The 20,904-nt window shown below is 47.6% G+C and overlaps 1 protein-coding gene and 1 long non-coding RNA gene across 5 annotated transcripts in view; one reads left to right on the top strand and one right to left on the bottom strand.

The window, feature by feature from the left end:
- Positions 1-15,574, bottom strand: part of LOC123774311 (ankyrin repeat domain-containing protein 39-like) — a 215,982-nt gene extending 200,408 nt beyond the window's left edge. Inside the window, exons 1-3 of one of the 3 annotated variants that reach the window (XM_069307720.1) lie at positions 15,447-15,501; positions 14,811-15,084; positions 559-884 (exon numbers count right to left, since the gene is read on the bottom strand). In XM_069307720.1, the coding sequence (XP_069163821.1) occupies positions 559-724 (166 nt within the window). In that variant the 5' untranslated portion in view covers positions 725-884; positions 14,811-15,084; positions 15,447-15,501. Of the gene's footprint in view, positions 1-558; positions 885-14,810 lie in introns of all 3 variants that reach the window. The other 2 variants (XR_011223392.1, XM_069307719.1) reach the window with 2 other exon arrangements.
- A 5,130-nt stretch (positions 15,575-20,704) lies between these two features.
- Positions 20,705-20,904, top strand: part of LOC138354014 (uncharacterized) — a 9,161-nt gene continuing 8,961 nt past the window's right edge. For both annotated transcript variants that reach the window (XR_011223390.1, XR_011223389.1), the window contains exon 1: positions 20,705-20,831. This is a non-coding gene — a long non-coding RNA (uncharacterized lncRNA). The remainder of the gene's footprint in view (positions 20,832-20,904) is intronic.

Raw genomic sequence — 20,904 nt, 5'->3', positions numbered from 1 at the left:
GAGTACCCTACTTGTACCATGACCATCCAAACTTTCCTGACGAGTACCTTACTTGTACCATGACCATCCAAACCTTCCTGACGAGTACCCTACTTGTACCATAACCATCCAAACCTTCCTGACGAGTACCCTACTTGTACCATTACCATCCAAACCTTCCTGACGAGTACCCTACTTGTACCATAACCATCCAAACTTTCCAGGCGTGTACCCTACTTGTACCATGACCACCCAAACCTTCCTGGCGAATACATCCTTGCCCCCATGACCATCCATACCTGCACATTTAAAATTGCTGACCAGCATAAATAACAATTAACTAAAACATTAAATTTCCCGTGTAAATTCATCACATTATATGCCTACTGGTCAATTTGCATATACTGACTGTTTATCTAATTAATCATAGCCTCCATTGGCATACTTAACCATTTGCATACTACATGTGCTTTTGTAGGTAATCTGTTCTCCTCTGGTGTGCAAATTCGCCTATGTTAATGAACCTTTGCTATTTAAAATTTTGGAGAACAGCCTCATTCATAGCATGATAATACATACCTCTAACAGCTGGATAAGCTGGAGACTTGTAGGCCGTAGCAGCCATCACAATAAACAGCAGCAACACTGCAGATGTTGTCACCAAACTCTGCCTCTTCCTCGCCCTGTTAATCGTGACTTTCTTGTTGTGTGATTTTCTGTGGCCATTGTGGTGTTGACTCATCATTGGCTCTCGCCACAACTGCTGCTGCTGTAGAGTACTTATGGGTGTGTAGCTTCTTCCTCTGACGCTGCTGCTGCTGTTCTCAGGTACTCCTCTGGCTGCTGATCTTGCTACAGCTGGTGTCTTCGTCAGATACTGTTCTTGCTCCTAGCAATGTTCTTCACTGTAATAAAAAAGAGATAAAATATTGTAATTAAAATCAAATTTGTATATATTTAAATCTTTATTTCTCATTTCTTGGCTGGAACCATTTAAACCTTCCTTCAAGTTCCACTTTGTACTATGACCATCCAAACCTTCCTGGCGAGTACATCCTTGCATAATGATCAACCAAACTTGCCTTGTGAGTACATCTTTGCACCATGACCATCCCAGCCTGCTTTGTGAGTACATCCTTGCACATGACCATCCAAACCTGCCTCTGAGTACATCCTTGCATCATGACCATCTATACCTGCCTGGTGAGTACATTTTACATCAGGACCATCCATACCTGTCGAGAAAAAACCGACCTACCTCTATAACCCTAGTTACAATATGCAGATAATTGCGCTGCGGTTCTTGTACTAACCTATTAACCAATACTAACACAAATTAATTTAATAACTCATTCAAAGAAAACGAGATTATAGTGGAATTTTCCTTTAAACGTGAGATATATCTCACCCATCACAACAAAATATATTAATAAAATATTAATAATCGCTAAAAACTTCCAGTTCAGTGTTAAAATTAATAACAAACTGTTCCCTGTAACTGGATCAAATAAATTTACCAGTAAAATTAACGCCTTCCTTCCTTCGTCCAAAAATGGGCAAAATTTAGCCGGTTCCAATAACGTGACTGAGCCGGGGAAGGAGGGCGGCGGCCATTGTGGAATGAACACTGCTCGCGTGATTTAGTAAAAAATAGCAACTACGTTTATACTCGTGAACCGGAGCCATCTAGACGTTCTTCAGCTGCCGCGACCTCAAATAACGGGAGTACGTCGTTTCCGGCTGTGTAAAAAACTAATATTATTTTGTAGGGCCCCTAGAATGTTATTTAAATGGAACCGGTGATGAGGCGGGCGAACACCAAAAACCGGGTGAGCTTCTCACAATCTAGAAATATTCTTAATACTAATAATTTAAATGTGCCATATCTGTGTAGGAAGTAAAGTTGCAGTTGTTAGATTGTATTCTTTCGGCAGATCTGTGGTCACCTGGGAATTAAGCGTCAGCAACCTGTCGCCACTAGGGAACAGACACCATAGCCACGAGGCTTAGTCCTGGCACACTGGTCACGTGTCCCTCTGATATCCACACTGAAGTCATCAAACAGCTAAGGCCTTCGTGTACAAACTAACCCTAGTACAATAATAAACTAACCTTAATACACACAGAAATCACACTAGCATGATGCATCAAATGTACTAGTCCACAAGGGCCGTGATGAGGGACCGAGCCTACGTCTGAGAGGATCCTAGACGCGCCTTTATCGACTAGGCCACGACATGGTAAAAGAATTGCAACCGGGAGTTCCACCTGGCCTCACACGGATCCTGCAGTCACTCCGAGACACTAACCAGGGTTTTACACAAATCCTCCATGAACTCTGGCTCAGTCAATAAGCTGTGAATTCTACCTCTTCGCACTTATTTCATTACACTCAGAAATCACAATACCGTGATGAGGCAAGTGGAACTCCCGGTTGCAATTATTTTACCATGTCGTGGCCTAATCGATTAAGGCGCGTCTGGGATCCTCTCAGACACAGGTTCGAACCCTCATCACAGCTATTGTATATTTGTTAATTTTAACCTTAGTAAAAATTTGCTTCCATTCGATTGATAGGTTACTTTAATTAATTAACCCCCAAATTGTGTTGGGATATGACTTGTGGGAGATTTTATATCCATACAGTCCGCTCAATTAAACATACAGTCCACTAAGCTATGGAAAGAATTAATAATTAAATCAATTATACATCATAAACAAAATCACATTAAATAAAAAAAAAATAATATCTATTTTTTTTAATTATCAGGGGAAAGCGCCAAGCTCTTACGACTTTACAGAGGTGGGAAGGGGTCAGGATAAGGATTTGGGATGGGACGGGGGAGGGGGAAGAGTAATGGTGCCCAACCACTTTGACGGTCGGGGATAGAATGCCGACCTGCATGAAGCGAGACCCACAATACCTGCCTGGCGAGTACATCCTCGCACCATGACCATCCATAACTTACTGGCAACAATGTTGTATCCAGATTATTTTGTAAACATTAGTTAGTCTCTCTCTCAACGTACCGGCGGCGTAAGTAGTGGATGGAGCGCGAGGAGGAGTATGTTAGTGGCAAATGGATTGGAGCCAGTGGGCGGGAGGCACTCTGGGTCAGCGGTCAGGGAGGAAGGCAAGGTGTGGCTACACAGGACTCCAGTAGAGGCAGCGAGTCACAGACGTGACCTCAAGTGCAATATGAGACGGTCATTGTTAGACCTCATTTATTGTGAGAACACTGTTGACATGTTGACCGGAAGTGGTTTGGGAAGGCTCAATAGTTAGAGGAGGTTGAATAAAAGAGACGCCAGCAATGTGGCATATTTCATTCTGGACAGGACCATGATGCTGGTGGTGGTGTGGAAATGGTATGGTGAGGACCATGCTGCTGGTGGTGTGGACCTGGTATGGTGAGGACCATGCTGCTGGTGGTGTGGTCCTGGTATGTTGAGGACCATGATGCTGGTGGTGTGGACCTGGTATGGTGAGGACCGTGATGCTGGTGGTGGTGTGGACCTGGTATGGTGAGGACCATGATGCTCGTGGTGGTGTGGACCTGGTATGGTGACGACCGTGATGCTGGTGGTGGTGTGGACCTGGTATGGTGAGGACCATGATGCTGGTGGTGGTGTGGACCTGGTATGGTGAGGACCATGATGCTGGTGGTGGTGTGGACCTGGTATGGTGAGGACCATGATGCTGGTAGTGTGGACCTGGTATGGTGAGGACCGTGATGCTGGTGGTGTGGACCTGGTATGGTGAGGACCATGGTGGTGTGGACCTGGTATGGTGAGGACCATGGTGCTGGTGGTGTGGACCTGATATGGTGAGGACCATGATGCTGGTGGTGGTGTGGACCTGGTGTGGTGAGGATCGTGATGCTGGTGGTGGTGTGGACCTGGTGTGGTGAGGACCATGATGCTGGTGGTGTGGACCTGGTATGGTGAGGACCATGGTGCTGATGGTGTGGACCTGGCATTGTGAGAACCATGGTGCTGATGGTGTGGACCTGGTATGGTGAGGACCGTGATGCTGGTGGTGGGGACCTGGTATGGTGAGGACCATGATGCTGGTGGTGTGGACCTGGTATGGTGAGGACCATGATGCTGGTGGTGTGGACCTGGTATGGTGAGGACCGTGATGCTGGTGGTGGGGACCTGGTATGGTGAGGACAATGATGCTGGTGGTGGTGTGGACCTGGTATGGTGAGGACCATGGTGGTGGTGTGGACCTGGTATGGTGAGGACCGTGATGCTGGTGGTGTGGACCTGGTATGGTGAGGACCATGATGCTGGTGGTGTGGACCTGGTATGGTGAGGACCGTGATGCTGGTGGTGTGGACCTGGTATGTTGAGGACCATGATGCTGGTGGTGGTGTGGACCTGGTATGGTGAGGACCATGATGCTGGTGGTGTGGACCTGGTATGGTGACGACCGTGATGCTGGTGGTGGTGTGGACCTGGTATGGTGAGGACCATGATGCTGGTGGTGTGGACCTAGAATGGTGAGGACCATGATGCTGGTGGTGTGGACCTAGAATGGTGAGGACCATGATGCTGGTGGTGGTGTGGACCTGGTATGGTGAGGACCATGATGCTGGTGGTGGTGTGGACCTGGTATGGTGAGGACCGTGATGCAGGTGGTGTGGACCTGATATTGTGAGGACCATGATGCTGGTGGTGGTGTGGACCTGGTATGGTGAGGACCATGATGCTGGTGGTGTGGACCTAGTATGGTGAGGACCGTGATGCTGGTGGTGGTGTGGACCTGGTACGGTGAGGACCATGATGCTGGTGGTGTGGACCTGGTATGGTGAGGACCATGATGCTGGTGGTGTGGACCTGGTACGGTGAGGACCATGATGCTGGTGGTGGTGTGGACCTGGTATGGTGAGGACCATGATGCTGGTGATGTGGACCTAGTATGGTGAGGACCATGATGCTGGTGATGTGGACCTAGATGGTGAGGACCATGATGCTGGCGGTGGTGTGGACCTGGTATGGTGAGGACCATGATGCTGATGGTGGTTTGGACCTGATATGGTGAGGACCATGATGCTGGTGGTGGTGTGGACCTGGTATGGTGAGGACCATGATGCTAGTGGTGGTGTGGACCTGGTATGGTGAGGACCATGATGCTGGTGGTGTGGACCTGGTATGGTGAGGACCATGATGCTGGTGGTGTGGACCTGGTATGGTGAGGACCGTGATGCTGGTGGTGTGGACCTGGTATGGTGAGGACCATGATGCTGGTGGTGGTGTGGACCTGGTATGGTGAGGACCATGATGCTGGTGGTGGTGTGGACCTGGTATGGTGAGGACCATGATGCTGGTGGTGTGGACCTAGTATGGTGAGGACCATGATGCTGGTGGTGTGGACCTGGTATGGTGAGGACCGTGATGCTGGTGGTGTGGACCTGGTATGGTGAGGACCATGATGCTGGAGGTGGTGTGGACCTGATACGGTGAAGACCATGATGCTGGTGGTGTGGACCTGGTATGGCAAGGACCGTGATGCTGGTGGTGTGTGGACCTGGTATGGTGAGGACCATGGTGGTGTGGACCTGGTATGGTGAGGACCGTGATGCTGGTGGTGTGGACCTGGTATGGTGAGGACAATGATGCTGGTGGTGGTGTGGACCTGGTATGGTGAGGACTATGATGCTGGTGGTGTGGACCTGGTATGGTGAGGACCGTGATGCTGGTGGTGTGGACCTGGTATGGTGAGGACCATGATGCTGGTGGTGGTGTGGACCTGGTATGGTGAGGACCATGATGCTGGTGGTGGTGTGGACCTGGTATGGTGAGGACCATGATGCTGGTGGTGTGGACCTAGTATGGTGAGGACCATGATGCTGGTGGTGTGGACCTGGTATGGTGAGGACCGTGATGCTGGTGGTGTGGACCTGGTATGGTGAGGACCATGATGCTGGTGGTGGTGTGGACCTGATACGGTGAGGACCATGATGCTGGTGGTGTGGACCTGGTATGGCAAGGACCGTGATGCTGGTGGTGTGTGGACCTGGTATGGTGAGGACCATGGTGGTGTGGACCTGGTATGGTGAGGACCGTGATGCTGGTGGTGTGGACCTGGTATGGTGAGGACCATGATGCTGGTGGTGGTGTGGACCTGATACGGTGAGGACCATGATGCTGGTGGTGGTGTGGACCTGGTATGGCAAGGACCGTGATGCTGGTGGTGTGTGGACCTGGTATGGTGAGGACCATGGTGGTGTGGACCTGGTATGGTGAGGACCGTGATGCTGGTGGTGTGGACCTGGTATGGTGAGGACCATGATGCTGGTGGTGGTGTGGACCTGGTATGGTGAGGACTATGATGCTGGTGGTGATGTGGACCTGGTATGGTGAGGACCATGATGCTGGTGGTGGTGTGGACCTGGTAGGGTGAGGACCATGATGCTGGTGGTGTGGACCTGGTATGGTGAGGACCATGATGTTGGTGGTGTGGACCTGGTATGGTGAGGACCGCGATGCTGGTGGTGGTGTGGACCTGGTATGGTGAGGACCATGATGCTGCTGGTGGTGTGGACCTGGTATGGTGAGGACCATGATGCTGGTGGTGGTGTGGACCTGGTATGGTGAGGACCGTGATGCTGGTGGTGTGGACCTGGTATTGTGAGGACCATGGTGGTGTGGGCCTTGTATGGTGAGGACCATGATGCTGGTGGTGTGGACCTGGTATGGTGAAGACCATGATGCTGGTGGTGGTGTGGACCTGGTATGGTGAGGACCGTGATGCTGGTGGTGTGGACCTGGTATTGTGAGGACCATGGTGGTGTGGATCTGGTATGGTGAGGACCGTGATGCTGGTGGTGTAGACCTGGTATGGTGAGGACCATGATGCTGGTGGTGTGGACCTGGTATAGTGAGGACCATGATGCTGGTGGTGTGGACCTGGTATGGTGAGGACCGTGATGCTGGTGGTGTGGACCTGGTATGCAGAGGACCATGATGCTGGTGGTGGTGTGGACCTGGTATGGTGAGGACCATGATGCTGGTGGTGGTGTGGACCTGGTATGGTGAGAACCGTGATGCTGGTGGTGGTGTGGACCTGGTATGGTGAGGACCATGATGCTGGTGGTGTGGACCTGGTATGGTGAGGACCATGATGCCGGTGGTGTGGACCTGGTATGGTGAGGACCATGATGCTGGTGGCGGTGTGGACCTGGTATAGTGAGGACCGTGATGCTGGTGGTGGTGTGGACCTGGTATGGTGATGGCCGTGATGTTGGTGGTGTGGTCCTGGTATGGTGAGGACCATGATGCTGGTGGTGTGGACCTGGTATGGTGAGGACCGTGATGCTGGTGGTGGTGTGGACCTGGTATGGTGAGGACCATGATGCTGGTGGTTTGGACCTGGTATGGTGAGGACCGTGATACTGGTGGTGGTGTGGACCTGGTATGGTGAGGACCATGATGCTGGTGGTGGTGTGGACCTGGTATAGTGAGGACCATGATGCTGGTGGTGGTGTGGACCTGGTATGGTGAGGACCGTGATGCTGGTGGTGTGGACCTGGTATTGTGAGGACCATGGGGGTGTGTACCTGGTATGGTGAGGACCACGATGCTGGTGGTGTGGACCTGGTATGGTGAGGACCGTAATGCTGGTGGTGTGGACCTGATATGGTGAGGACCATGATGCTGGTGGTGTGGACCTGGTATGGTGAGGACCATGATGCTGGTGGTGGTGTGGACCTGGTATTGTGAGGACCGTGATGCTGGTGGTGGTGTGGACCTGGTATGGTGAGAACCATGCTGCTGGTGGTGTGGACCTGGTATGGTGAGGACCATGATGCTGGTGGTGGTGTGGGCCTGGTATGATGAGGACCATGGTGGTATGGACCTGGTGTTGTGAGGACTATGGTGGTGTGGACCTAGTATGGTGAGGACCGTGATGCTGGTGGTGTGGACCTGGTATGGTGAGGACCGTGATGCTGGTGGTGGTGTGGACCTGGTATGGTGAGGACCATGATGCTGGTGGTGGTGTGGACCTGGTATGGTGAGGACCATGATGCTGGTGGTGGTGTGGACCTGGTATGGTGCGGACCATGATGCTGGTGGTGTGGACCTGGTATGGTGAGGACCGTGATGCTGGTGGTGGTGTGGACCTGGTATGGTGAGGACCGTGAAGCTGGTGGTGTGGACCTGGTATGGTGAGGACCGTGATGCTGGTGGTGTGGACCTGGTATGGTGAGGACCATGATGCTGGTGGTGTGGACCTGGTATGGTGAGGACCATGATGCTGGTGGTGGTGTGGACCTGGTATGGTGCGGACCATGATGCTGGTGGTGTGGACCTGGTATGGTGAGGACCGTGATGCTGGTGGTGGTGTGGACCTGGTATGGTGAGGACCGTGATGCTGGTGGTGGTGTGGACCTGATATGGTGAGGACCATGATGCTGGTGGTGTGGACCTGGTATGGTGAGGACCATGATGCTGGTGGTGTGGACCTGGTATGGTGAGGACCATGATGCTGGTGGTGTGAACCTGGTATGATGAGGACCATGATGCTGGTGGTGTTGTGGACCTGGTATGGTGAGGACCATGATGCTGGTGGTGGTGTACTCACCTAGTTCTCACCTTGTTGTGTTTGCGGGGGTTGAGCTCTGGCTCTTTGGTCCCGCCTCTCAACCGTCAATCAACAGGTGTACAGATTCCTGAGCCTATCGGGCTCTGTCATATCTACACTTGAAACTGTGTATGGAGTCAGCCTCCACCACATCACCCCCTAATGCATTCCATTTGTCAACCACTCTGACACTAAAAAAGTTCTTTCTAATATCTCTGTGGCTCATTTGGGCACTCAGTTTCCACCTTTGTCCCCTTGTGCGTGTTCCCCTTGTGTTAAATAGACTGTCTTTATCTACCCTATCAATCCCCTTCAGAATCTTGAATGTGGTGATCATGTCCCCCCTAACTCTTCTGTCTTCCAGCGAAGTGAGGTTTAATTCCCGTAGTCTCTCCTCGTAGCTCATACCTCTCAGCTCGGGTACTAGTCTGGTGGCAAACCTTTGAACCTTTTCCAGTTTAGTCTTATCCTTGACTAGATATGGACTCCATGCTGGGGCTGCATACTCCAGGATTGGCCTGACATATGTGGTATACAAAGTTCTGAATGATTCTTTACACAAGTTTCTGAATGCCGTTCGTATGTTGGCCAGCCTGGCATATGCCGCTGATGTTATCCGCTTGATATGTGCTGCAGGAGACAGGTCTGGCGTGATATCAACCCCCAAGCCTTTTTCCTTCTCTGACTCCTGAAGAATTTCCTCTCCCAGATGATACCTTGTATCTGGCCTCCTGCTCCCTACACCTATCTTCATTACATTACATTTGGTTGGGTTAAACTCTAACAACCATTTGTTCGACCATTCCTTCAGCTTGTCTAGGTCTTCTTGAAGCCTCAAACAGTCCTCTTCTGTTTTAATCCTTCTCATAATTTTAGCATCGTCCGCAAACATTGAGAGAAATGAATCGATACCCTCCGGGAGATCATTTACATATATCAGAAACAAGATAGGACCGAGTACAGAGCCCTGTGGGACTCCACTGGTGACTTCACGCCAATCGGAGGTCTCACCCCTCACCGTAACTCTCTGCTTCCTATTGCTTATATACTCCCTTATCCACTGGAGCACCTTACCAGCTACACCTGCCTGTCTCTTCAGCTTATGTACCAGCCTCTTATGCGGTACTGTGTCAAAGGCTTTCCGACAATCCAAGAAAATACAGTCCGCCCAGCCCTCTCTTTCTTGCTTAATCTGTGTCACCTGATTGTAGAATTCTATCAAGCCTGTAAGGCAAGATTTACCCTCCCTGAATCCATGTTGGCGATTTGTCACGAAGTTCCTTCTCTCCAGATGTGTTACCAGGTTTTTTCTCACGATCTTCTCCATCACCTTGCATGGTATACAAGTCAAGGACACTGGCCTGTAGTTCAGTGCCTCTTGTCTGTCGCCCTTTTTGTATGTTGGGACCACATTCGCCGTCTTCCATATTTCTGGTAGGTCTCCCGCCTCTAGTGACTTACTATACACTATGGAGAGTGGCAAGCAAAGTGCCTCTGCACACTCTTTCAGTACCCATGGTGAGATCCCATCTGGACCAACAGCCTTTCTAACATCCAGATCCAGCAGGTGTCTCTTGACCTCCTCTCTCGTAATTTCGAACTCCTCCAAGGCCGCCTGGTTTACCTCCCTTTCTCCTAGCACAGTGACCTCACCCTGTTCTATTGTGAAGACCTCCTGGAACCTCTTGTTGAGTTCCTCACACACCTCTCTGTCATTCTCTGTATACCTGTCCTCGCCTGTTCTAAGTTTCAATACCTGTTCTTTCACTGTTGTTTTCCTTCTGATGATGCTGGTGGAGTAGCCAGGTGTGGACCTGGTATGGTGAGGACCGTGATGCAGGTGGTGAAGACCAGGTATGGTGAGGACCATGATGCTGGTGGTGTGGACCTGGTATGGTGAGGACCATGATGCTGGTGGTGTGGACCTGGTATGGTGAGGACCATGATGCTGGTGGTGAGTCTGGTATAGTGAGTGTGAGGGGATGGTTTCACCAGACTAAACTTCCACTGGTTTTATATGCCTGTGGCAGCCAGTGCACTTTGCCAGTGCACGGACCTAAGTTTGTAACCAGAACCCGAATCATCTTGTGTTTGGATTTTGAGCCAGCAATCCAATATGTCACAATGGCTGTTGTGACGCATTTGTAGAAAGAGATAGAGCCAGCAACAACTTTTACTGTGTAGAGTTTGAGGGAGACAGGTTTGCGCGGGAAGGAGGAGAGCGTGGTGATGAGGGTAGCCACCCGCCGCCACACCGCCATCCTTGTTCCCATGACAACGGTAGCCAGCCACCTTGGACGCCACCTTGGGTCGGCTATCTTAGAGTCGCCCTGCAGGCCTAGTAGCTCGTCTCTGATTGGTTGAGAGGGGTAGGCCGTTGTGTGCCTCCCTCTGATTGGTTCTTTTGAGGAGAACCCTGGAAGATGCTTCAGCTCGCCAAGAGACGCCATCATTCTGAATCCAGCCGCCGCCTTGTCCTGACGCTTGCTTTGCTCAATTCGATCAAATTGAGTAAAGTAGACGCCGTGGCGACTGACTACTCCACAAGCTCCACTCTCCGCCTTAACTATGACGTCGTCTGCAGCAGAATACAATACGGCCGTCGCCGTTCGAAGGGGAGAAAGACGGGGAGTGTAGTGAGTAGAGATCTGGAACGTGGGTAATTTGCATACCAGCGGTCAGTGTGCTCGTGGTGTAACGCGGAGTGGGGGGAACAGCTCTCTTTAGTCCATTATCCCACCCCTAGTTAACTATTCTAATGGGGGAGTCGGGGAAATAGCTCTCTCTTGTCCATTATCCCACTCCCCAGTTAGCTATTCTAAAGTGCCCCCAGAGTCCCTACTGCACCTCTCTAATTCAATACCTTGTGACCTAGGTATTTGATTACCTAGGTATCACGAACACAAGGCATTGTAACCTGATCAGCTACCCGCGACTCAAGAGAACTCTAGAGCAATTCACTGCCACGAACGAATCAGAGAAAGGAAAGGAAAGAGATGAATAATGAAGTAATTAGTGAGGGAGGACGGAGGAGTGTGGTCCGGTGAAAGGGAGAGAGGGTACAGAGATGAATAGGATGTGGTGGTGAAGGTAGAATGGTAGGTAGGTAGAAGTAGAAAAGTAGATAGTAAAAGTAGAAGGTAGACTGCCACCATCCATTCAAGACCATTATATACAAGATAAGGAATAGAACTTGTCGGTATCACAAAATTCTCAAAGATGTATCAAAAGGTCATAATTAGCATGATTTAACTGGAATCGTGTTCCAGGCAAGATTCTCTCTTCTCACTAACTCTAGAGTACTCTACCCTCTAGTTTGCATATATCAGTAATTCCAAGAACTCGGGAACACAATTAAAGTAAAATTAAAAGCAAGTAAATCAATTATTTATTTAGCATGATAAATATCAGAATTCCAGCAATCGAACTGAAGGTTCATTATTAATGTACAAAGTGAATCACTACACCAGAATTCGAGACCATTACAGCCGTCTGCCCCCTGATTGTCACACAACACTAGTAAACACGACTACGTCACCTTTCATGTTCAACTCACCAAGTGTCTGCCTATAGCTGGATAGAGAGAGCGGGGGTGGAGGACTGTAATTGACAGAGACTGTCCGACCCCGTGCGGCTGACAGCCTCTCGGTTCTGCTCTGCTGGCTGTTCTCCTATCTTCTGTCTGTCTCTTCCTATCGGTCTATCTCTCGAGTGTACAGTACCCGAGGTATTTATTGGAGACCAACTAGCTAACTCCGCCCACAAGTACATAGCCCCAGGCACTCTGAATTCTCCGCCCACAAGTGCATAGCCCCTGAATGCACTCTAGAAATTCGTGAAAATTGAAGCTAGACGTGAACGCGCCATTTGTGTACGAACGCACCGCTTCACCGGTGGGTCGGGGGTGTACGATCCGAGCCGTGTGTTGTGTGAGAGGTTACGAAAAATGCGCTGAGCTATCCGTGTACGACCGTCAACGCACGAGGCTATACCAGCTTAGCCTATCCCTGGTATTGCTGACCAACCACCTACAAAGCAGAGGGTCTGTGTCGGGGGTGGGACACTGGGGTACATGGATGTGAGCCGGCATGTAAATGAGAGTAAATACCTTGTGTGTGTTTTTGGTGATTTTATCTTTAAGCCTGAATTCGAGGTCAGGTGTTCCGTCCCATTTTCTCCAAGCTCCCGGTGGGGTGAAGTGAAGTGGGAACGTGTGAGATTTTCACCCTTATTGACATTCATGTCAGTCCAGACGGATTTAGACTGGTGTAGACAGGTGTCCCTGCATGTGTGTATGTGTTAATGAGTACACACGGGAACAAAGTTTACATAGATTAGCCAAGTACTGTGAGGGATGTCCAAGTAATATTTATATTCCACTCTGGTAGAATTATAGTAATTCATTCATGATGTTTATCATGTTCCATGTGATGTAATCTCTTGCAGGTGTGGAAATCCAGTACTGGTCATCATAAGTGCACAGGTAATAGTGTCCGTGTGTAACACCAGGGATTCCTGGCATTTGATTATTGTGGAGTGATAACAGAGTGTGGTTATTTCTCATGTTGTGTTCCCCAAGGTTGTGACAAGTGTGGTTGTATATATATGTAGGTTCGTGACTGACGTGCTAATATATATGTAGGTTCGTGACTGACGTGTTAATGTAAATTTTGATAGATTGTTGTGGTGAGCGACAAGGCTGTCGGGAGTGAGAGCCGACCGCTCAGTCGAGTAACGTAATTCTCACAAGTCATTATCGATCGCGGGATCGATAATGAGAGTACCATTATCAAGTGTAATAATGCGATAATAAGAGTATCATTATCAAGTATAATCACCATTCGAACCTTGTGGTCATGTATGGTGGTGTGGTGAACCTTGTGGTCATGTATGGCGTGGTGAACCTTGTGGTCATGTATGGTGGTGTGGTGAACCTTGTGGTCATGTATGCTGGTGTGGTGAACCTTGTGGTCATGTATGGTGGTGTGGTGAACCTTGTGGTCATGTATGGTGGTGTGGTGAACCTTGTGGTCATGTATGCTGGTGTGGTGAACCTTGTGGTCATGTATGGTGGTGTGGTGAACCTTGTGGTCATGTATGGTGGTGTGGTGAACCTTGTGGTCATGTATGGTGGTGTGGTGAACCTTGTGGTCATGTATGGTGGTGTGGTGAACCTTGTGGTCATGTATGCTGGTGTGGTGAACCTTGTGGTCATGTATGCTGGTGTGGTGAACCTTGTGGTCATGTATGGTGGTGTGGTGAACCTTGTAGGTCGTGTATGATGGTGTGGTGAACCTTGTGGTCATGTATGGTGGTGTGGTGAACCTTGTGGTCATGTATGGTGGCGTGGTGAACCTTGTGGTCATATATGGTGTGGTGAACCTTGTGGTCATGTATGGTGGTGTGGTGAACCTTGTGGTCATGTATGGTGGTGTGGTGAACCTTGTGGTCATGTATGCTGGTGTGGTGAACCTTGTGGTCATGTATGGTGGTGTGGTGAACCTTGTGGTCATGTATGCTGGTGTGGTGAACCTTGTGGTCATGTATGGTGTGGTGAACCTGGTGGTCGTGAACGGTTGCGTAGTGGCTGTAGTTCTTACAACGCCTAGGTAGAGGTATACATGTGATTATAATTGTTTGTAGTGTGGATCTTCAACATCACTCACAGAGAACACCATTAGTGTGTACAATATTTAACACACTTGACACTACTGTGGAGACTATGTATCTGTGGCCGACGTCTTCAGATGAGTGTAGAGACACGTTTGTCCCATGAGACTTACTCATTACTTAATACAGACATTATTTGTAAACTTCCACAAGTAAATTCTAAACAGCATCACACTCAGCTGCCCAACAAGAAGCAGCATAAGAGCTCACAGCATAACCTCTCCTGCGTCTCCCGATCTTCAAAAAATATTCCCACACTCAGTGATTCCATATTTTTCAAAAGAAAACAATCTTAACATTCGAGGGGAGACTTAAACTTTGAGGACTTCGGTGCCTGTCACCATCAACTTGACATGTTTTTCCTCAATATAAAAAAAAAGTTTGTTTTAGAAGGGTGAACGATTGGCCCAAGAAATGAACATTTTAGACGCTAGCGGATCTCCCACCTACTTGATATGGTATCGATTGTTTACATTCTATTATTCCTTGATTAATGAAATACTATTAATCTTTTGTTGAACTTTAAAACAAATACTTTTATGAAATAACAAAAATTAAGATTACCACAAACCTCTTTTTGGTAGACGATGATAACCTGAGGATGTCTGAAGTGCCACCAGCTCTAAACTCCCTCTTTAACCGAGCGCTTTTTGCTGCTTGCTTTAACAAAAGCTTAACGCTCGCGGGTTGACCAAAAGCTGTAGGCTGGAGAGTTGTTGAGGAAAGTTTGTCTTTAATCACGTATCACATCACACCAGGACACACTGTGAATGTGACCAAGTGTCACACACAGGACAAGGCCTTGTGGTCACTCAATGGTCAGTACCTCCGGGACACCATGAACACTGTTCACAACAGATAATATCAATACATCCTGGTAAAACCAAAAGCAAGACACTTCACACACACGAGAACTGTTAACAGTACACTACTGACAACTACACTGGCGTCAACGGTGACACACGAGAACTGTTAACAGTACACTACTCACAACTACACTAGCGTCAACGGTAACACGAGAACTGTTAACAGTACACTACTGACAACTACACTGGCGTTAACGGTGACACGAGAACTGTTAACAGTACACTACTCACAACTACACTGGCGTCAACGGTAACACACGAGAACTGTTAACAGTACACTACTGACAACTACACTGGCGTCAACGGTGACACACGAGAACTGTTAACAGTACACTACTGACAACTGCACTGGCGTCAACGGTAACACACGAGAACTGTTAACAGTACACTACTGACAACTACACTGGCGTCAACGGTAACACCAGATAAGAGCACACAAGTCACCGCTACGCTTATCTATAACGAGGTGGACGGAACGTTGAGCGACAAAAAGCGACACCAGTGACAAAAATATGGGTTCCTTTCTAGATTATCTTCCACACTAATGAGACAACTCTCTGGTATCTGCTATGTTACTGGTGATATTTATCACACACTACCGGTCTGTGTGTACTCTGTGCTCCCTCTGCGGTACTGCAACCCGCTCTGGCTATAACAGAGTACCTATGTGGCCAAAGGCTTATATGGTAATGTTCATAGTTTATCTGTGGTAGATTTCCAGCTATTTCCTATCACTAGTCACCAACCCTTCCTCAAGTACCATAGTCTCATAGTACCCGTCACATTACTGTAAAGAGCATAAGGGTCCGTTTGCTCAAATTTTAATGGATGCTTGTATTTTTCCAGTAAAACTTCTGATGTAAAATTTACGTACTATTGTCCATGTTATTCGAGTATCATGGATACGCTACATCCAATTGAAGGCTCGTAGTTTTGTTTTGAGAAATCTTGGTAGTTTTAAATAAATTATAATAAGCATTAAAAATTATTACGTATTATTATTGGGCTCTAAATGAATTTAATATACAATTGTGTGTGCTTTGAAATCTAAATAGAGTGAATTGCAGGAACGTCAACAGAAAATGATAATAATATAATAATAATATTTTATTTAAGAAAAGTACATACATGCAGAGTTACAAACATTCTGATTGATTTATAGATAGAGCTAGTACATACAATACCTAAAGCCACTAGTACACAGCATTTCGGGCAAAACAACCCGAAGTTAAGTTGAAATGGGGGTACACTACTGAAAACAGGATAGATCTATGGTCCACAACAAATCTCACGATGAGTCTACTACCACCTAAAAGGATAGGTATGGGGTCCACTATCACCTGTTGGATGGGTATGGGGTCCACTACCACCTGAAGGTTGGGTATAGGATGGTCCATTACAGCCTCATGATTGGCATGGGGTGAATTACTGCCCACAGCATGCGCATGGGGTTCACTACCGCCAACAGGCGGTAGTGAACCGCCTTCCATCCACTGGATGGAAGGCGGATCACTTCCATCCACTGGATGGTTATGAGGTCCACTCCCCAAACCATGGGTATGGGGTCCACTACCGCCCAAAGGATGAATATGTGGGCCACTACCCACCCACATGATGGGTATGTGGCCCAGTACCGCCCACAGGATGAGTATGGGGTCCCCTAAGGCCCTCAAGAGGAGTATGGGTTACAATACTGCCCACATGATAGGTATCGGGGGAACACTACCACCCGGAAGATGGGTGAATAGTTCACTTCTGCCCACAGAATGGGTATGGGTCCTCTACCGCCCCGGGATGGGACCCCCAGGTGTCCACTACCACCTGAAGATGGTTATGGAGTCCGCTACTGCCGCCAGGATCAAGTACTGCCCAGAGGATTGCTAAAGGGTGCGGTACTGCCCCATACCCATCCGGTAGTGCATATGGGATCTGGTACTCTAGACGGGACTAAAGAGCCAAAGCTCAACACCTGCAAGCACAATTAGGAGAGTACAAGATGGGTATGCCGTCCTCTACCCTCCACAAAATGGGTACTGGGTCAACTACTGCACAAAGGATGGGGAATGAGGTCAACTACAGCTCACGGGTTAGAATACGGGGTCAACTACAGCTCACGGGTTCGGGTATGGGGTCAACTACAGCTCAACGAATGAGGTAAGGGGCCAAATATAGCTCACGGGCTGGGGTATAGGGTCAAATACAGCTTATGAGTTGGGGTATGGGGTCAACTACAGCTCATAGGCTGGGGTATGGGGTCAACTACAGCTCACTGGTTTGGGTATGGGGTCAACTACAGCTCACGGGTTGGGGTATGGGGTCAACTACAGCTCACGGTTTAGGGTATGGGGTCAACTACTGCTCACAGGTTGGGGTATGGAGTCAACTACAGCTCATAGGATGGGGTATGGGTCAACTACAGATCACGGGTTGGGGTATGGGGTCAACTACAGCTCATGGGTTGGGGTATGGGGTCAACTACAGCTCATGGGTTGGAGTATGGGGTCAACTACAGCTCATAGGTTGGGGGTATGGGGTCAACTACAGCTCACAGGTTGGGGAATGGGGTCAACTACAGCTCACTAGTTTGGGTATGGGGTCATCTACAGCTCACGGGTTGGGGTCAACTACAGCTCACGGGTTGGGGTATGGGGTCAACTGCAGCTCATGGGTTGGGGAATGGGGTCAACTACAGCTCACTGGTTTGGGTATGGGGTCAACTACAGCTCACAGGTTGGGGTATGGGGTCAACTACAGATCACGGATTGGGGTATGGGGTCAACAACAGCTCATGGGTTGGGGAATGGGGTCAACTACAGCTCATGGGTTGGGGTATGGGGTCAACTACAGCTTACGGGTTGGGGTATGGGGTCAACTACAGCTCATGGGTTGGGGAATGGGGTCAACTAAAGCTCATGGGCTGGGGTATGGGGTCAACTACAGCTCACAGGTTGGGGTATGGGGTCAGCTACAGCTCACGGGTTGGAGTATGGGGTCAGCTACAGCTCATGGGTTGGGGTATGGGGTCAACTACAGCTCACGGGTTGGGTTAAGGGGTCAACTGCAGCTCATGGATTGGGGTATGGGGTCAACTTTTGCTCACGGGTTGGGGTATGGGGTCCACTTCAGCTCACGGGTTGGGGTATGGGGTCAACTACAGCTCAAGGGTTGGGGTATGGGGTTCACTACAGCTCACGCGTTGGTGTATGGGTCAACTACAGCTCACGGGTTGGTGTATGGGGTCAACTACTACTCATGGGATGGGGAATGGGGTCAACTACAGCTTACGGGTTGGGGTATTGGGTCAACTAGAGCTCACAATTTGGGGTGTGGGATCAACTACAGCTCACGGGTTTGGGTATGGGGGGTCCACTACAGCTCATGGCTTGGGGTATGGGGTCAACTATAGCTCACGAGTTGGGGTATGGGGTCAACTACAGCTCACGGGTTGGGGTATGAGGTCAACTACAGCTCACGGGTTGGGGTATTGGCCAACTACAGCTCACAGACTGGGGTATGGGGTCAACTTTAGCTCACAATTTAGGGTGTGGGGTCAACTACACCTCACAGGTTCGGGTATGGGGTCAACTAGAGCTCACGGGTCGGGGTATGGGGTCCACTACTGCACATGAGTAGGGGTATGGGGTCAACTATACCTCACGAGTTGGGATATGGGGTCAACTACAGCTCACAGATTGGGGCATGGGGTCAACTTTAGCTCACGGGTTGGGGTATGGAGTTCACTTCAGCTCACGTGTTGGGGTATTGGGTCAGGTAAAACTAATGGGATGGGGTATGGGGTCAACTACAGCTCACAGGTTGGGGTATGGGGTCACCTACAGCTCACAGGTTGGGGTACGGGGTCAACTTTAGCTCACGGGTTGGGGTATGGGGTCAATTACAGCTCATGGGTTGGGGTATGGGGTTAATTACAGCTCATGGGTTGGGGTATGGGGTCAACTACAGCTCAAGGTTTGGGATATGGGGTCAACTACCAACCTGTCCTCTTAAAAAGAACGTCAACATTTGCCGTTTGACTCTACGGCTGTTTTTGGACGTTATTTTGTGTAAAACTACGTCTATTATCGCTTCCTTGGACTATCTCTTGTTATACAATGAAATACCACACTCTTATTATTCTATAACTCACTGACTATGCTCTGATATTTGTTCTTCAAGTAAAAATATATATATATTTGCCTTAATTAGGCCATAATCCAGAAAATTCCAGCCTATCGATCTTTATATTTAGGAAAACATCTAATAAATTTGGAAATGAATTTTTCGTTCGCCGTCAGTTGCCTGTTACTATTTAACCCTCTATGCTTTAATGTCGCTGGTCATTGTGACTTTCCCAGGATTTACATAGGTTTTGTAGTAGCATTTAGTCAGACTACAGTAATTTAACTAATGGGAAACCTCTATAGTTGTCGTAAATTAATAATAATCATTTATCAAATAATAAATTAGCAAACATATGCAACATTTTATGTTACGACTTTTCGGGTAGGCCGTTCTGTTTGTTTACAACCCCAATGGTTCAAAATACACAATACTTTTAATATATAAGTGACTAAGTATGCTCTAATATATGGTCCTCAATGAAAATTATCGTTTTTTTTGTTAATTTGTCCATAATGAATAAGATTCTTTACTGTTGATCTTTATATTAAGAAAAACATCTAAACAAATTGGTATTGTGTTTTCGTTCAGAAAAAGTTTCCAGATACAATTTCCTAGTTATCAATTAATGTAGGTGGTTATTTTAATTCGCGGCTACCAGGGGCTTTCTCCCATTATACAATATAAATGTACTCACTAACTATTCTCTGGTATCTGTTCTTCAAGTAAAATTACCTATTTTTTGGTTTAATTAGTCCATAATTCATAAAATTCCTTCAGGTCGATCTTTATATTTAGGAAACCATCTAATCAATTTGGAATTTAATTTTTCGTTCACCTACAGTTACCAGCTACTATTTCATTGTTATATTTTATGTCGCTGGTCATTACAATTTTCCAAGAATTTAAACAGCTAAACAGCAAGTAGCATCTTGTTAGAGTACAGGAATTTACCTATGGAGAACCTCGATAGCTGCCGAAAATTATTAATGATTATATATGTAATTTAAAATAATGAATTATATACCATTTCTTATGTTACGTCTTTGGCGGGTAGGCGGTTCTGCGGGTTTACAACCGAATTGTTTAAAAATCACACTATTTTAAATGTATGAGTCACTAGTATGCTCTGATATATGTTCTGCAATGAAAATAAAGATTGTTTTGTTGTTAATTACTCCATAAATGTGTAATGTGTTAATTCAGTCTAAAATCTTTTTGCAACGTTTATATGCGATATACGTAGCTGGAAACTACCTAATATTTAAAAATAATAGTTACAACATTCTATTAATATATAATGTTGAAATAAATATCACACAAAGTCTGTATATCTGTTTTTAGATGTCTTACAAATTTTCTTTTAAAATAGTATTAATGATTGTTATGAATCTTCAGTAAAAATTATGTTAATTATTATTAATCTAATTGTTATTATTTTAAGTAAAAGAATTGCAAGTATTCGAATAACCACGGGGTCTCTGTTTGTGTATGAATGCACGGATTTGTTTTTGTTATGAGATGGACGCCTTAGAAAGCATGGTGTAGGCCACCTGTGGCTCGCATCCGATCCCACGATCGTCGTCGCCCCTAAATCAACACAACAGGTATTTAGTATTTACGATTATAATAAGTAATATTTCTTTTATAATAATATTGCAGCAGGTGGTGTAGTGGTAG

The sequence above is a fragment of the Procambarus clarkii genome, chromosome 61, assembly GCF_040958095.1.
Source record: "Procambarus clarkii isolate CNS0578487 chromosome 61, FALCON_Pclarkii_2.0, whole genome shotgun sequence".
Taxonomy (NCBI): domain Eukaryota; kingdom Metazoa; phylum Arthropoda; class Malacostraca; order Decapoda; family Cambaridae; genus Procambarus; species Procambarus clarkii.
Note: the sequence above shows the minus strand (reverse complement) of the source record. Positions and strands in the feature narration are given on the sequence as shown.